The sequence below is a fragment of the Geospiza fortis genome, unplaced genomic scaffold, assembly GCF_000277835.1.
Source record: "Geospiza fortis unplaced genomic scaffold, GeoFor_1.0 scaffold255, whole genome shotgun sequence".
Classification (NCBI taxonomy): domain Eukaryota; kingdom Metazoa; phylum Chordata; class Aves; order Passeriformes; family Thraupidae; genus Geospiza; species Geospiza fortis.
Genome location: NW_005054497.1, coordinates 1,115,722 through 1,131,891, shown reverse-complemented (window position 1 = coordinate 1,131,891; position 16,170 = coordinate 1,115,722). Strand labels below are relative to the sequence as shown.

At 39.5% G+C, this 16,170-nt stretch overlaps 1 protein-coding gene across 2 annotated transcripts in view; it reads right to left on the bottom strand.

The window, feature by feature from the left end:
* Positions 1 to 2,152: 2,152 nt before the first annotated feature.
* The window catches only part of TBX20 (T-box transcription factor 20), a 34,763-nt gene continuing 20,745 nt past the window's right edge, over positions 2,153 to 16,170 (bottom strand). The window contains exons 7-9 of one of the 2 annotated variants that reach the window (XM_031063329.1): positions 7,401 to 7,510; positions 2,828 to 3,114; positions 2,153 to 2,600 (exon numbers count right to left, since the gene is read on the bottom strand). In XM_031063329.1, the coding sequence (XP_030919189.1) occupies positions 2,568 to 2,600; positions 2,828 to 3,114; positions 7,401 to 7,510 (430 nt within the window). In that variant the 3' untranslated portion in view covers positions 2,153 to 2,567. Of the gene's footprint in view, positions 3,115 to 7,400; positions 7,511 to 16,170 lie in introns of both variants that reach the window. The other variant, XM_005428663.2, reaches the window with a different exon arrangement.

The following is a 16,170-nucleotide window of genomic DNA, read 5'->3' as shown; positions in this document are numbered from 1 at the left end:
TCTGCATCATCTGTAATACAAAATTCATCAGAGAGAATTTGGAAGAGGCATTGGCTTTATCATGTTTTTATATTGAGACAGCCTACTGCCATGTTATTTCAGATATGATTCACACTTCATTTGTAGTGGAAAGCCCTTTTCTTTCATTTAATTTTTTTTTTTTTTTGGTAAATGAAGTTGTCAAAATCCAGTTTCATTCTCCAGAAAGAGCCTGGAGAATTTTCTCTGAGACAGTATAAGGGGCTTAGACAGTATAATTCTGCATGCCAAATATTGGTGTTCTCAGAGCAGGGCCTGGGACAGGGCTGAAAAGATTGTGCAGTTTATTTTTGTGAATTTGGTTCATGAAGTAAGGTGATGTATGAGCAGCCTTTATGTCACATGTTGACCATGCCTAAATCAGCATGCCTATATCAGCCCACCTGCTTCAGACTTGTTTCTGGAGTCACATAAAAGTTGCCTACTCACTTGGCCCTTTCCTGATGGAAGTATCAGCAGTAAAACTACTGGCTTGAGTTCTGAACCTATCTGTATCCCCTGAACTCCAGATAAGTTAATGAAGCTGCAGAAGGAACCAGATAAAAGAAGCAGAATTTCCACACAGGCTTTAGTGCATGTCATCCTAGGGTCTTCATACAACTCTAACAGAAGTCAAACAACTGAAGAGAAAACTTACTTCCAAATCTCTTCTGTAATTATTGTTTCTGTAGGGTCATGTTTACTTGAAGAATTACATTCTTGTAGGGTCAGTATCACCTAATTTCCTGAAAAACTGGAGGTTTATCTCAAAACCAGCTATAAGTAGGCACAATCTTGCAACATGCACTTTTTCTGTGAATCTGATAACCTACAGCAAAATCTAATAGTTGGGTACACTAAGAGAAATTCAGTGTCTGATTCTGAGCCATTTAAATACTGCAAAGCTTGGCCTGTTATATTAATTTATGAAACTCCTTGTAGCAGGTCTGAATTGCAAATAAATTTTCATTTTTACTTACAGACAGATCACAGGAGTTGCAAATTGGCCCAGGTCAGTTTTCATCAGCAGGTCCAACAGTGATTAATGGGGAATTAGGGTGATATTGCAGATGACTTGGTTGAAAAGGTGATTGAAATGGCCAGCTTGAGAAGATTTTGAATTCAGCTATTAGAAAATACATAATGGTGGTCTTTTTTTGTGGGATGCATATGCCTTGCCTTGCACTTTGCAGAGATGGGAGTAGGTGACTCAGTGTACTGCACTCTGCTTTTTACCATATGACACCAATACAGAATGGTGAAAAGCAGAGGACAATAAGTCTGTTTTGTGTTCCAGCTCTGCAGAGATCTGTAATATATGAGATTATATATGCTAGTTCTTTTTTGTCAGTAGATGTATTATCATCTACAGCTTGGATGCAATTCACACAGAAACTCTGTGGCAACTTATTATTTACAGTGGAATCCCAGCTTTTGCCACACAGAAAACCAACATCACACTGGTACTCTTTCCAGTAGTGCAAAGGATTCCTGCTAGCTCTCTGCAGACAAGGTCATTTTCTTATGCCTCTACAGCTCCTCCATTGCATCAGACACAACATACTAGAAAAAGGGGACAATACTTTGAATGAGAGCCCCAAATACTAACTGAAAAAAGTCACACATGAATTTAACAAAACTTGTGTGAAGTTCTGTACTGATATTTTTCCAAGGAAACTCCACCATTCTAGTGGGACATGAAAAAACTGGTAGTTCAACCCTCATTTTCCTGGCCAAGGTGATGCCTTGTATAATAACAGCCATGACCAAACCCAAAAAATCAGAACAAGTGGAAAGATATTCCAGTGCTACCAGTCCATTAATTATGGTTTGATCCAGAGTCTATAGACTGATCTAGCCTGAAATTGGGTTAACTTGGTACACATGTGCAGCTGGAAACAGGTCTTCAGTGGCATGCACAGCAGCAAACAAGCACTGCTTTAAAATTGGAAATCTTGTGTTTCTAAGTTTAAGTAACAGATCTTTCCAAATCAAAATTTTTCTTCATTATATCTTAACCAACAGTTAAATTACTCCTCCTCAGATATAGGACAAACTTCCTTTTAGACTGAAGGACAGAATACATTATTACTACTACAGTCCTGTAACACAGTTCTTTTTTTGGAACCGATAAGTGTTTTGTGAAAGAAACAAACAAAAAAAGAAAGACTTAATAACGTTCTCTTTGTGATTATAGTAGCAACTAAGAAATACTGGTTTTGGTGAATATATGCCAGTCTTAAAAAGGACAGTGGTCTTCTCCACTTTATCCTGTTTTCAGCAAATGTATGCTGAGATAGCCTAAAACATGCTCAAAGTTATAGCAATACATTTTTCTGTTTAGATGCTCATCAGTCACAAGAAGAGATGAAGATGAGTAAGAGTATTGCCTTTTTAGAATTCATCTAGCATATGAAAAAAGACCTATAGACAATTAGTTTGTACACTGCTGCTTAAAGATAATCTCTTTCCTCTAGGTATAATGCACCTTTGGAACAAGCTGCACGCGACCAAAGATCCTGGGGACTTTGGGATCCATTTTGGCTGTGTTACACATAGATATGTGAGCAGCTCCAAGCTGCGTGCTCTCTTCTTGTGATCCCTCAAGAGAGGAATCTGTATCCACAATGCATTTTCTTAGCTGGTTTGTCATGAGTTCAGCACTCCTGCCACAGGCCTTTCAGGAAGGTCCCTTGTATTTTGTCATAGCAAAGTTGCACTTTTAAAATCTCGTGTTCCTCTTGCCACACGTCACTCATACAAACGGTGTCATCACTGCGGAAGAGTGACGCAGTCCTTGGATAGCTGCATAAGGACCCTGCTGAAAATAATGGTGGTACCTTGGCATGTGGAAGGATGGGAAAGTGGGGCCGCTACCTTGCATGGAGCTGGCTATAGCAGAGGGTGTAAGAGGCATTCCCAGGCGGCTGTATGGAGGCAGAGATCCTTGGATCGGATGAGGAATGGGTGTAGCTATGGATGCAGTGCTGGTACCCAGGGCACTCAAAGACTGTGGATGCTGAAATCCTGGGAAACTGGTTGAAGAGGAAACCCAGGAACTGAGGGACAGATTATCAGATGTTGTAAAGGCTGACCCTGCAAGCAAAGAGAAAGAATACCTAACATTGGCACACAAAGCTGGTAAAGTAATGAAAAGGGAGAAAATGAATCCTTCACAGCAAGCCTGGTTTCAATGACCACTTGTCATTGGAAATACTTCCCATACACTTTTGTCTTTAAAATGTTATTCGCTGGTTGATGTCCTTTATCGCTATGTCTTAGATAAATTTCCTTTTTCAGAAGCTGGTTGCAGTGGTTTCAATGGTAAAATCAGCTTTGCACATTAAACATTTTAGATATTAAACACTGAAACACCTTGTAATGCTGCTGCTAAACACTGAAATATCTACTCTCACATGGAAATTCACTGTATTACATCCCTGTTTTGAAGACATACCTGTAGATTTTTACATCAGATCCTTAGCAGAACTGTTGTTTTGGGGTTTTTCCCCAAAATTTCAGTGTGGGGAAAATGCAGAAAAATGCAATTTGCTCTACAAGTTTTCCTTTTTTTTAAATCCTAGTAAAACCTGTCAACATTACATCTTTCCAGTCAACATATTTCTTTCCATAATATAGAGCAAAAAATCCTAAAAACATAAATGTCAAAGTATTTGTTATTTTCCCACTCTGTACAGTACTCTAATAAACAGCACCAGTGCTAATTCATAGTAAGAGGTTCAAATGGTAGTGTTCTGTTTGTCATTTTGTTTTGTGTTTGTTGAATTTGATAAGTTTCAAAACCTATTTCCACAAATCTTCCAACTCTTTAAAATACTTTGTTTCCTGAAGATTGAAGAATCATTAAAAAAATGTTTTCTTAAAATTAGAACTAATTACTTATGTTGACAGTAAAATTTTGGGGAAACAATAATTCGTTTGGATAATTGCACATGGTCATTTTCAAATAATCTGATGACTGTGTTGTCTTTCATCTCTGTAGTTCCTATATGCAATCTGGTCATCATCATACGTCTGATTTCTAGAAATGGCGACTACAACAAAATGCTATAAATAAACTCATTGTATTCCTCTTTAAACTATAATTTAACTTTTGTTCTTATGTATTTTTTTACTCGACCAGCTTTCTTACCTTAGAAAATAAATTTGTTGGAAAGAGTATTTGATCAAATATAATTTCAATTCAGTATTGCAAAACATTCTGACACAACAAATTTTGTAACAGGTGCTAGTTTCATAAATCTAATTCAAGAAGGGAGGTTCATCCAAACTGTAGAATGAAAACATATGAAGACGTCTATCCATTAAGGAAAACTTAGTGGAATGAAGTAACCCATCACAGCCACATACTCAAACCAAACTATAAGCAAAAAACAACAGAAATAAAAAGTGTATATTGTTGAGGTTTTTTTAAAAAAATCATAAATCTCTTATGGGATATATTCTCAAGCCATGAATTATTTTTTCTCTGCTTAATGTAACAAGTAAAACAGCCCAGTAACAGGAAAAATAAATTGTGCCAATTTAGCAGTGGAGATAAACTTGAACCAAATCCTGGTCCTACCACTGAACCAAATCCTGGTCCTACCACTGAACCACTGCTGGGAAATTAGGATCCAGAGCCAAACTCACAGTATGACATATTACTCACAGATCATAGCAAAACCCTTGACAAATCAGAGGGTATCTGAGCATTGCTGCACTACAGGGAAAGCAGGGTGCAAATCTGGATTTGCCCAGAAAGTTTTCATTTGGCTCTCTTCCACGTGGTTACTATGAATCCTGTGGATGTCTGTGGGTGTAGGCACAGAGAAATTATGCATTAAAGAGTTTAAGAGTTTCCATTGAATTTCTGTATTTCCTATTTGTTAGTTCCTTTGGAATTAGACACCTTGTACTGTAGGTTAGCGGCTTCCATCTTTAGATGGCTGAAATTTGCTGAGCTGAGAATGCTCTGGGAGGGTGCTGAGGTAATTACCAAGTCTATCACTGATATTTATTTCTTTGTTTTATACAGAGTAAGGTATGTGATTCCTTCTTATGAATGGCTGTGAAATGATTGTAGGGTCGGAACATTTCTCCTATAAGGAAAGGCTTAGAGAATTGGGCTTGAGGAATCTTGAGAAGAGCAGACTTTTGGGACACCGAATTGCAGCCTGTCAGTGGTTAAAGCAGGCCTATGAGAAAGCTGGGAACAAATTTTTACCATGATTTGTCACAAGAAAGGGCTTTAAAGTAAAAGTGGATAGACTTAGACTAGATATAGGAAAGAAATTTTTTACTGTGAGGGTGGTGAAACACTGATTGGTGAAACACAGGCTGCCCAGAGAGGGGCTGGATGTCCCATTCCACGAAATATGCAAGGTCAAGTTGGATGGGGCTCTAAGCATCCTGATCTAGTTGAAGATGTCCCTGCTCACTGAAGGGGATTTGCACTACATGACCTTTAACAGTCTCTTCCAACGCTAACTGTCCAATGATTTTCACAAGAAACTTCCTCAAGCATCCTTTCCTGCTCCAACTGATTTGGTCTGTAATTGCAGCTTAGTACTCCACATACTGCTTTTGCCACCACCAAGGGAATTAGTGCTTCTGAGGCAATCAAGGTCTCAAAGAGCTTATAACACACACCACCCAGAAATGCATAGGTACTTGGCTCTCAACTCTTATTTTTGTGGGGGAACATCCATCAGTTTTACATGCAAGCTAATTTTAAAGTTCACTGGCAGAAATGAAAATATCTATGGAATTTCAATAAGAACATTGTTTCTCTCCGTGTATCTTGGAGGAGTTTTCCGTATTTAAGGACACTAGACCTAAAGAGAGAGCAAAGGCAGTACCAGTTACTCATGTGTAAGAGCAGTATGATTTACCTTCTGTGCATGTCTCTGGTTGCCCAGAACACTCACATCCCATGTAGCATATGGCTCCCAGATTAGAAGAAAGTTCTTTGCCATGATTCACAATTTTCCTCACTTACTCATTTGCCATATTGCAAGCAAATGCAGAACTGTACCCTTTTATTACACAGAAAATTAATTGTCATAAAGTAGTATATCCCCCATGACACCTTTCTAAGGATTCTCTTCTGAAGAGATTTAAAAGCCAGCTCTCATACTGATGTTCACCTGGTTCATTTTGTCACTCCCAAGGGAGGACATCACACTAGGGAGAAATTTAATTCTTGAAGAGAAGGTACTTTGCTCTGAGCACTTCAAGCAATGGAAAATTTAATACTGTCTTCAACAATAGCTGGCCTAGGGTCTAAGCTGACAAGAAGCAAGGTAATTCCCCAGAACTGTGTGAAAGGATGGCATCATAGCAGGTGAACTTGCCTGAGAAACTCCATAATCTAAGGACCTGCTCTTAGAATAGATCTGTAAAAACAAACCTACCTAATCACATTTTGCTGAAGAGCAACCCATGGTTAAAAATAAGTGCGTTTTCCCTGCACAAGTCCAAAGAGCTCATGACCAGAAAGAATGCTGTTATCTTAGCAGCACTGTATAAAGTTAGAGGACAAGACAAGGGCACTGCCAGTCGGAAGACAGATAGAACTGCTTTACCTCAAGTGGCTGTGGCATATCAGGCAGGTCACAAAGTCAACATGCAAACTATAATGCAAGACAAGGTTTTGCCAGTCAGCAATCCTACAGGAAGGGTTTGAGATCTATTTCCAGTGGTTAATTGTGACAGATGCAATTTCTCCACTAAGTATCCCCACAAAGATCAAGTCTGTCTTGTTACTACTTTTGCTACTGCTAATGCAGACAAATTGTTTGATAAAGCATTTGGGGCTAATTGCTTCAGCATGAACAGCACCTTTAAGAGACTAACAGATAACAATTAAACATCAATTTTTCAGGGAGCTACCAAATTTTCTTCCTGAAGAAGCAAAGCGGGTTAACCACAAGCAGGTTGAAGATGGTTAGAACTAAGTCCTCTGTTCACAGAAGGCTGGAGGGGCAGCAAGTGGCACATCTACATGGTGCTTTACAAGTGGTGTGGAGCCCAGCTAGTAAGTCCTGCCAAGAGATGGAGAGTGTTAACTTGTTCTCAGCACCACAATAATGAAGTTTTCTGGTTTGCAGAGGAAGCAGAACTGATTCTCTCCTGATGGCAAGGATTATATGGTTGTCTCTAGAATGGCCTCCTGAATTGAACCACCCACACCAGTGTTGTGGGCATATCAGATGTCCCAAAGAGCCAAAAGGTAACAAATATTCTTCTTCATTATATGACTTCATGGCAGAGAGACACACCAGAGAAATGCTTTAGTGTACTACGGTACTGCCTGGGGTCCTACTTTTCTCAAGCGTAACTGAGTCACTACAGTTTACATCATGAGCACGTTTTCCTACCTCTGCTTTGTGTTGCCTGGCTGTCATCTCCAAGATCATCTTCTCCTCCATAGGTCCGAATGGGGGATCGAGCATAGGAATGCTTTTGGATAAGGCTCTCCACACTTTCTCTGTAAAAGGGAACAACCTAATGTATCAATACCATCCTAAACAGCATCCTGTTCTGTTCAGGTAAATACAGTGCCTTTTCCTGTCCAGATCACAGCTTTCTCACACAGGCTCTCCAAAGTTACTTGGCAAAAGACTTACCTCATTGCATGACATTGGAAATGCCAGACTTGGCCTGAATTTTTTTAATATTGTGGATCACCGCTTACCAGCTTCTTCAGCAGAATGAACTTCCTACTGTGCTTCCTGGATGTGGTCTCAGACAGTGAAAATCAAACCAGCACTCTTCATAAATTTGAAAATGCAAACTCTGCAGTTATTTGTGCTGGGGGATGAGTCTGGGTTCAAAGAGACACCTGTGATCCAGCTCCTTTCAAACAAGCTTTTGCATCACACATGACCACCCCATCTGCTGCTTTCCCCTTTTTCTGAAAGCAGGGGCAAAGATAGGTGTGTCCAGAGACAACTCAGCTCTGACTATGCTCTCTCAGCATCATAGTGGAGGGCAGTTTGTAGCAGGAAGTCTGCAGATACTACTGATCTCGTGCCATGTCTATTCTGGGAGGTTAGATGTGTCTGCCAGGCCCCTGCCTCACTGGTAGCACAAATCACTGAAGTCACCCAAACCATTTTTAAATAGAAGGAAGGCATATCTGCACGATAAGCCTCAGTAGTTTGTAAGGAAGATCCAACCTTACACACTCCAAGCGCATTTTCATATAAGTAGGTGGCATTATACCAAAGATGAAAATTACCTAGGCACATTTCCAAAATGGCTTTGACCTTCTGTTCCTGTTTAAGAAATCTAAGTAGCAATAGTTGTTTAAATCTGCTACTTGATGAATGTTTTGTCTGAATTTACCATTTATCCATTCATACTTGCTAATGCCCTTTGCTTAGAGAGTGCTCCTGTTCCAGAAATTCCAAGGAAAAATATTTTTCAAGTAACATGATAAATCACAGTGGCACATGTTTTCCTTTCCTACAGAAAGTCCATTATGGTCATTTTGTCCTTGGTCTATCGCTGGCATCATTACTTATGCTAGTCTCCTCAGAAAAAAATAAATAAAAAGAGGATCTTATCAAAGTGATTTACTTGTGTCAGGATTGGAAGTGGACTGAAAGCAATGGCAGTTCCTACATAGAGGATGATATAATTGGATTACTGCCTTTTAAGTGATTGAAAACAGTAGGCATATCAGGGCTATCTTGAAGAAGATTTTCCAAAGAAAAAGACAGATGGCATTGTTTACATTATGTGCTGAATGCCTCTTGAAACATTAGACTTTCTTCTGAAGCAGAATGTGAAAGGCATAGAATTTTACTTGGCCAAAAGGGCTATTTCATATGAGTACAGCATAACAGAATAACAAATTAGACTGGTGTTGTCTGAGTGATTTAGATACTGGTATATAAACACATTCATAATCTAGGAATTACTAGTCTATCAAGGTCTGAAAAATAAATTTAATTCAGGTGATTGTCTGTATTGTCTCTATTGACTTTATTTCTAGTAAGGGTCTGCTTATAACAGCAGATATTACAGCACGTAATAATATCCTGATGCAACAGAAACAATGCAGGCTGTAGTTTTAGCACAGTGGGCCAATTTCACCTCTAAAACATTGGATCCAATGGCAGCTTGGGGATAAACTCACCCCAATAAATTTACATTTGAATTACCTACAGGGATTTAAAGCTAAATCAAATGCCCACAATTATTGCAGACTAAATTCTTTCCAGATGGGTTTGTATGCTAGACAGAGAACTCTATTATTCTATATGGTTGTCTTCTTTTAAAGGAAAAAGAGAGATGACTTCTTAGTGAACCCTGAATCTGCAAAGTTTGAAACCAGGGAACTATGTGGTAGGTTTATTTATTTATTTTATGATGTAGCATTGCAGATAGTATGCAAAAGGTTTTGGAAGATTAATCTCATTCATCGGCACAAGAGGCAAAGGTTTTTATGGCAGAGGGAATGTGGAAACTTGGATCAGGGAAAGCAACTAATCTCACAGAAACAGTTCCTTTTGTGCAGTTGAGATTTAATATTCAAAACTGTACGAGCTTATCTTGACTAACCACGTAGGTTGTTTATGCTATAATCACAAAACACCTACTGAATTTTCATTTTAGAGGTTGAGGCTGTGACTCTCATCATGAGTGCAAAGCATTGAGATTCACACCAGAATTTAGGCACCTGCCCCCACAGTCTCCAGGTGGCTCCTCTTCTTTTCACATACAACACATACTGCATATAAACCCCCAAACAGACCTACAAAATGCAAAAGGCTGAGAGCACCTAAGTGTGCAAAAGGAAACGGAAAAAAAAAGAAGCTGTGTATTTTCTCCACTCAAAATTCATATCTCTGAGTTATACTCCAAGTACTGTTTCTTCTACTTAGGAAAACAAGAGCAGAAGTCTTTCCTTCGCCTTGTGTTTCAAAGGAAAAGGGTGTGGTGCCCGCTGCACCACGCTGCAATATTCCATCCTCAGAGAACACCACTTGGAGTCTGGATAGAGAAGGCAGCAGTTGCAATTCATTTAACCTATAAAAACATTTGGATTTTCCCACATAGGTTGGAAAGAGGAGACTAACCTACTCCACCCTTTAAAGACAGAGGTGCCTCAGGACTTGACTCCAGCACAGATACGTAGGAGGAAGCAAAACTTTAACAAGACTTAAGTGCCTGTGAAATCTAGTTCAAAATGCAGGAGCAAAGCTGGCAATGTGGAACACAGATTCCTTCTTATATCCTTGTTTCCACTGGGTACAAAAGGACTTAAATCTCAAAATATTTCTGAAAATTCTCCTTATGGAAGTATGAACCCTTTAGGTTATCCCAAATATGGTGCTCTGGAGAGTGGATTAATAAAATAGATTTTTTTCAAGTCCCAAAATATTACATTAACACTACTAAAAGGGAAACACATTATTACCTCTGGCTTTTTAGTTTTGTACACAACATCAGATATTTCAATGTGGTTCCAAGGATTTATGGAAGTAATTTTATAAATTACTGAATCATAAATTAATATTTGCCACTTTATGATTCTATGCTCAATTTCAAAAATTAGCAAGAGAAGAACATGGTGGACGGTTTTTAAAGCTGTCTTTGCTAATTTTTCAGCATTGTTCCACAGTAAACATGTTGTCTGAAGAACAAAGTGATTTCCAGTAACTCAATACTCAACTTCTGTCCTGTTTCTTTGTTTGAGATCAGAGACTTGTTATCTAATACTGGGACCTAAAAATTTTTACCTTTTAATGTGTCTAAGAACTCCACAGTTTCTTCTATTAGCAAGAAATTAGTATTTAACCTTGTTCTGAGAGAGATCACAAGCTGCCAATTGAATAAAGGAAAGATGTCTCCTTTCTGTCAAATGTTTTTGTGTGGTCTACCAACAAGTTCAGTCTTCCATGCTGTTCTTCAACTCACAGATATCTTGGAAATACCCAGAGGAGGGAAAAGCATGCACATGCACACAATATATTACTATGATTAAGTTGTGCAATGTGTGCAACTGGATAATAGTAGGAGATGACAGGCTGGAGAAGAGAAAGTTAGGGACTGAAGCTGCTTGAGGAAAAGGATCCATGTGCCAAATGGAAAGCAGAAAACTAAGCTCATATTGGCAAGCACACCCACAGAGAAGATGCAAGGAAGGACAAATGTGACGAGGTATAATAGGGAAAGGAGCTCAGGCTGATCCCAATAATCTGCATTCCAACAGAAGCACACTTTGAGCCCAGCCTTGTCAATAAACCTTATTATGAATGAAGCACTTGTCTCCTTTGTCCAAGAAATAAAACAGCAAAATTTGAACCTGAAATCAAAGCATATGAAAGGCTGAAAGAATTCATCAATTAGAAAGGGTTTAGGGTGCACAGGGACCATCTTGCTATTCTGCAGATTCTAACCTCTTGATTAAACTTTTCACTCTTGCCTCTGCTAGCAATCGATTCCAAGACGAAACTTCTGGCTAGAGATACTTTATGTCACAGAGTTCCAAGCTGAGTCTTTGGCCTTGTTCAGCTAACAGCACCCTGTGTGTACAGAGTAGCCTCAAAGGACCAAAAGATGGGAAAATCATGATGCTACTGACAAATGATTCACTAACACTTTACAGACCAAACGCAATATTTGCCATGGATTTGAGCTAGGAGAGGGCAGAGAACAGAGTTGGCTTAGTAAGTAGCTGAGGCTCTGTGTGAGGGTGCTCACTTTCTTTTGCTGTCAACCCAGATTATAGAAATTCTCTCAGGAGATGATAAAGTCCCAGATTACCCTGAGCAGGATCTTGTAATCAAGATGAAAGAACAGGGCTTCTTTGGAGGTGGGAGCAGGCATCTCTGATGTCATTTTTTCTGCTCCTTTTGCTATTACTCTACTTCAGCTGTGCATGCACAGCAGCCTTGTGATCACCACAACCCCGATTCTGAATTTGGCAGAAAGGAGATGGAAGCCTACCCTTCTCCCTTTGGGACAAAAATGCTTAAGACAATATATTTAGCATGGGTGAAGGTGTCAAGAAAGCTGATTCAGAAGTAGCTTGCTGGAACTAGGGCATCCAGTATCTCTCTCAGATCTATACCACGGCTACAAAGAGGGTGAAGTTTGATATAAGGGGCAGCCATCCCTTCCAGTGGGAGCCAGGATCAAGCTTCTTTGAAGACAACATGCTAAAGTCAAACTGTGGTGAGAAAGAGCAAGTGGCTGAGCCAGGCACTCTGAATTTATGTCTGCTGCACAAGCTACTGTTTCAGGAATGGCTAGAAGAGGTTAAAAATTCAGAGCACAGCTGAGAAGACTCTTATTATTAACTTCTTTTTTTTTACTCCTTGCTATCCAAGGGCTAGGTATGCAGAAGGGTAAGGATATTCCCAGAATCTGCTCCCTGTTCCTGGTGTCATGGGGCTTGCTTTTTTCTACTTTTTTTTCTTGTTCTTTGCAAGGAAAGGCAATGTCAATTAAAAAAAAAATTAAAAAAAGAAGGAAAATAATAAAATAGTAAAGCTGACAGTCGTGTTTTGCTTGACCATTCCAACAAAAAAAAAATACAGAACAGAACAGGATATAAAGTGTATGAATTATCAGTTTGCAGCCTGAATGACTTCTTTAGTTCTGCATTTCAAAGGTTTCCTTTTTTTTTGTAGCTGCCAGTTAGTATGTTTGGAAGAAAGCCCAGATAACAGAAGATGTCAGAAGTGAGGTGAGGTGAAGACAGATGGAATAAATGGGCTGAGAAGGCACAAAAATAAACTTGTCGGAAGTCACAATGTAATAGGACTTTTTTTTAAGGGAAAAGATGACTAATTTGTCCAAGACACAAGTGCTAAAAACAAGTACCTAAAAAAAAAAAGAAACCAACAAAATAACACAACCAATGAATAAAACTCCCCCCCAAAAAAACAACAAAAACCACTCACCTCCCAAAAAACCAAAACGACATAGCAGGAAGAACAAATAGATTTTTGTAACAGCAGCTACGAGTGAACAATTTATGCTGTCAGAACCATTGTTCAGATATCGCTCGGCCTTTATGTCCCTCTGGCTTTTATTTGCTACTTTACATATGCACGAACATACAGACATATTAATGTTCTACATATACTTGCTCCTACTGCTAGATGGAGGCTGACTACAGGAACATACTTCACGGTCCATGGTATGGACCAAATCCTTGAGCAGAAAAAAGTGGTTCTGTTCCATGGCTTAGGTTAGAACTGAACCAACCAGGGACAAAACAAGGCCTACAGGCTACAGTAGCTCATGTGACCTGGCCCAAAAACTCATCCAGAGCTGCAAAACACTTTCATACAGAGTCAAAACTGCTGGGCAAGTGTTGGATGGATGCATTACTGCAAGGATTTATACAAGAAAGAAGGGAAATGAGTACTAAATTAGGAAAAATCTAGGGTTTGATGACTGTAGAAGAACAAGTGTACCTCCACAATGATGTCTACTGTCACCCTCTCAGTAAAAATCCAGCACTTGTAGATGAGCTGTAATATGTATGGATGTGACAAAGCCTAGCTGAAGCCATGGCATGGGAAAAGTAATGACATTTATGAAGAAGGGGCATGAAGTTATCAATACACTCACATCACGTCTCTCAATTGCAAATAAAAATAAGAAAACTATCTTACATAGCCAGCCCCATGGAGCTCCACTTCACCCAGTGGAGCAACAATTTCCTTCTGACTGTAACCAAATGATGAGAGGTGAGTACAGAGAAGTCCTATGAAATTGTAGGGGGAAGTCCCTGGAAAATTTTCTCTGGGGTGGAAACCATAGATCTGATTTGACGCCATCCCCACCTGTTATGTCCACACTACATCTGCATGAGGTGAGGGGAAACAACTAGAATAATATTTTGACACCATTTTGCACAAGTAAGAAGATAGATAACAGAAAACCTAAGTGGAAAATGAGCCAGAGTATGAGTGCTTTAAAAACTTGGGAACTAAAGAGGATTTAAGTGGCACAGGAGGCCTTTTCTGCTGGGTGAGAAGGAACAGTTGCCTGGCTAACAACAAGCAGAGTCAGATGAACTAGATTTGAAGGGAATAATTCAGGTGTTTAAACATAGGCAGGTAGTGTTTTCAAGATTTGCTAAGGCATCCAAGCCACCTGCAGTGTTCTGGAGGGGATGATGCAGAAAATAGAGACAATCCACCCACCCATCTGGAGCAGCAGCTGAAGGCTGGAGTAACCTCAGCAACATCTGGAATACTGGCACTAGGTACCAGGTGTTTATGCCAGAGTCTTTGGTATTTCTTCCTAAATTGAGGACTTCTTTTCTTTTCTGAACCTAAACATCAGAGATGATATCTCATGGCTGGTTGCTGACATTCGCAGACTCACAGCTGGCTGAGAATAAAAGATCAGCTGGCTTTTTGACTTATTGGAGAGCTATGACAAAGCCCTACTTAACCATGGGTGTGGGGGTAGGTCATAGAGCCTGTATATGTTTCTGGCTGTTGGTAGGGGGCTTTCAAGAGTCTGGGAAGTTCTTCCAGACCAGCAGTAGGCAACAGGAATGGGGGAGAAGGCAGCTCAGTGGGGTGAGCAGGGAAGGGCTGGGGGAGAGGCTGGCTGTGCTCAGCCCGTCACTGAGTGTGGCTTTGACTGATCCTGTAGCAGGGAAGTGCCCCTGTCCAGGCATTAGCATGAACTTTGCTTACAGCCTTGGAAGCCAGTGTGATGTATTTCCACATCTCAGAGATGAAGCTCCTCAGGGGAAAATCTGGAACTTTATTACCATGCAAATCCAGTTGGGATGCTGCTCCCTAACTTCCCCATCCCCCCCAGCCTTCCCTTCTCTGCCTAAAAATTACTTGGGTGTGCAACCATACTTTTCCATATTTCCTCTTGAAGTATCCCAGAAGCATTATTGGACTTGTGCAGATGGGTATACTCATTTAACTCTCTCCTTAAATACTAAAAATCCATACCCTGAACTTGCCTATCACATACTTGGCTCCTACTCTTGAAATTATCACCTTTTTCACTGGATTTTTTGAAGGGTATGTGATTATGATGGTTTTAGTTATCTATTTATTTTTAACAGGCTAATTCTTCACAACAACTCAAAAGATAATTCAGAGTCAAATGAAAAAAAATTAATCTGTTGGGTCTGCCTTTGCATCCTTTATGCCTGTGACAGTTTTTTCTTTAGCAGAAATGCCTCATTACTCGATTTGGCATCCCATAGTCAGCTCCACAGTATGCTAAGCTCCACATTCTGGTAATTGCTGCTAAATGTTCAATTTTTTTCATTCACAACCACAGTGGGAGCCGTTTTATAGTAGAGGAGATGTAAATACCATGTAAAAAGATCAAAAGGTGAGTCAGAAACTTATCTAAATCCCAGTAGCCCCAGATAAAGTCTGCCACATTGCTATAAATAGATCACCACAAGTAATATAGGGAAAGGGTTGATTGTGATGGGAACCTTGCATCCTACAAAAAGTTCAGTATATACCAAACTCACCAAAAGATTTCTTTTGATAGTTAAAAGACTTGCATATAGCTATGAGTATGAGGAAACCATTCTACAATAGGAACAAAAGAAAACACAGGGCATTTCAAAAACATTGCTGTTGCCTACCTCCTCTACTGCTGTGCAAATTTCACTATTTTATATATATTATTTCAACTCCGACACATGCAATGCCAACAGATTTAATCCTAGAGGCATTTGCAGCTTGAATTTCTTACATAAGGATCGTAAATCTAGAATGGGAAGCCTGAAATCGTTAAAGTCACATATTTATAAAATCATATTCAATTAGGTTAAAAAAGTGCAATTTCTGTCATCATGTCATAAAAAGATGTGTTTTTCTCTCAGATCTACTATAAAGAAAAGCTCCCTATATTGTTACAGATAGAGGCTGTTTTCAATCAGTTACAAGAAGCAATCCAATTACTGGATGGTTTAGTGCAGTAACTGACTCCAGACTAATTTAATTTCTTTAGGTCTCTAAAGATCAATTGATCTGATTTGTTTCCCTCCCCAAAGGCTGTTTAGGAAAAAGCAGGCTTAAATACTTGGAAATGAAATACAAAGCTCTGTGTGCTTTCACACTACTTAGGTCATTTGGAAAAGCTAGAACTCAGGATAAATGAGTGCTGTCTTGGCCCCAACATCATGGG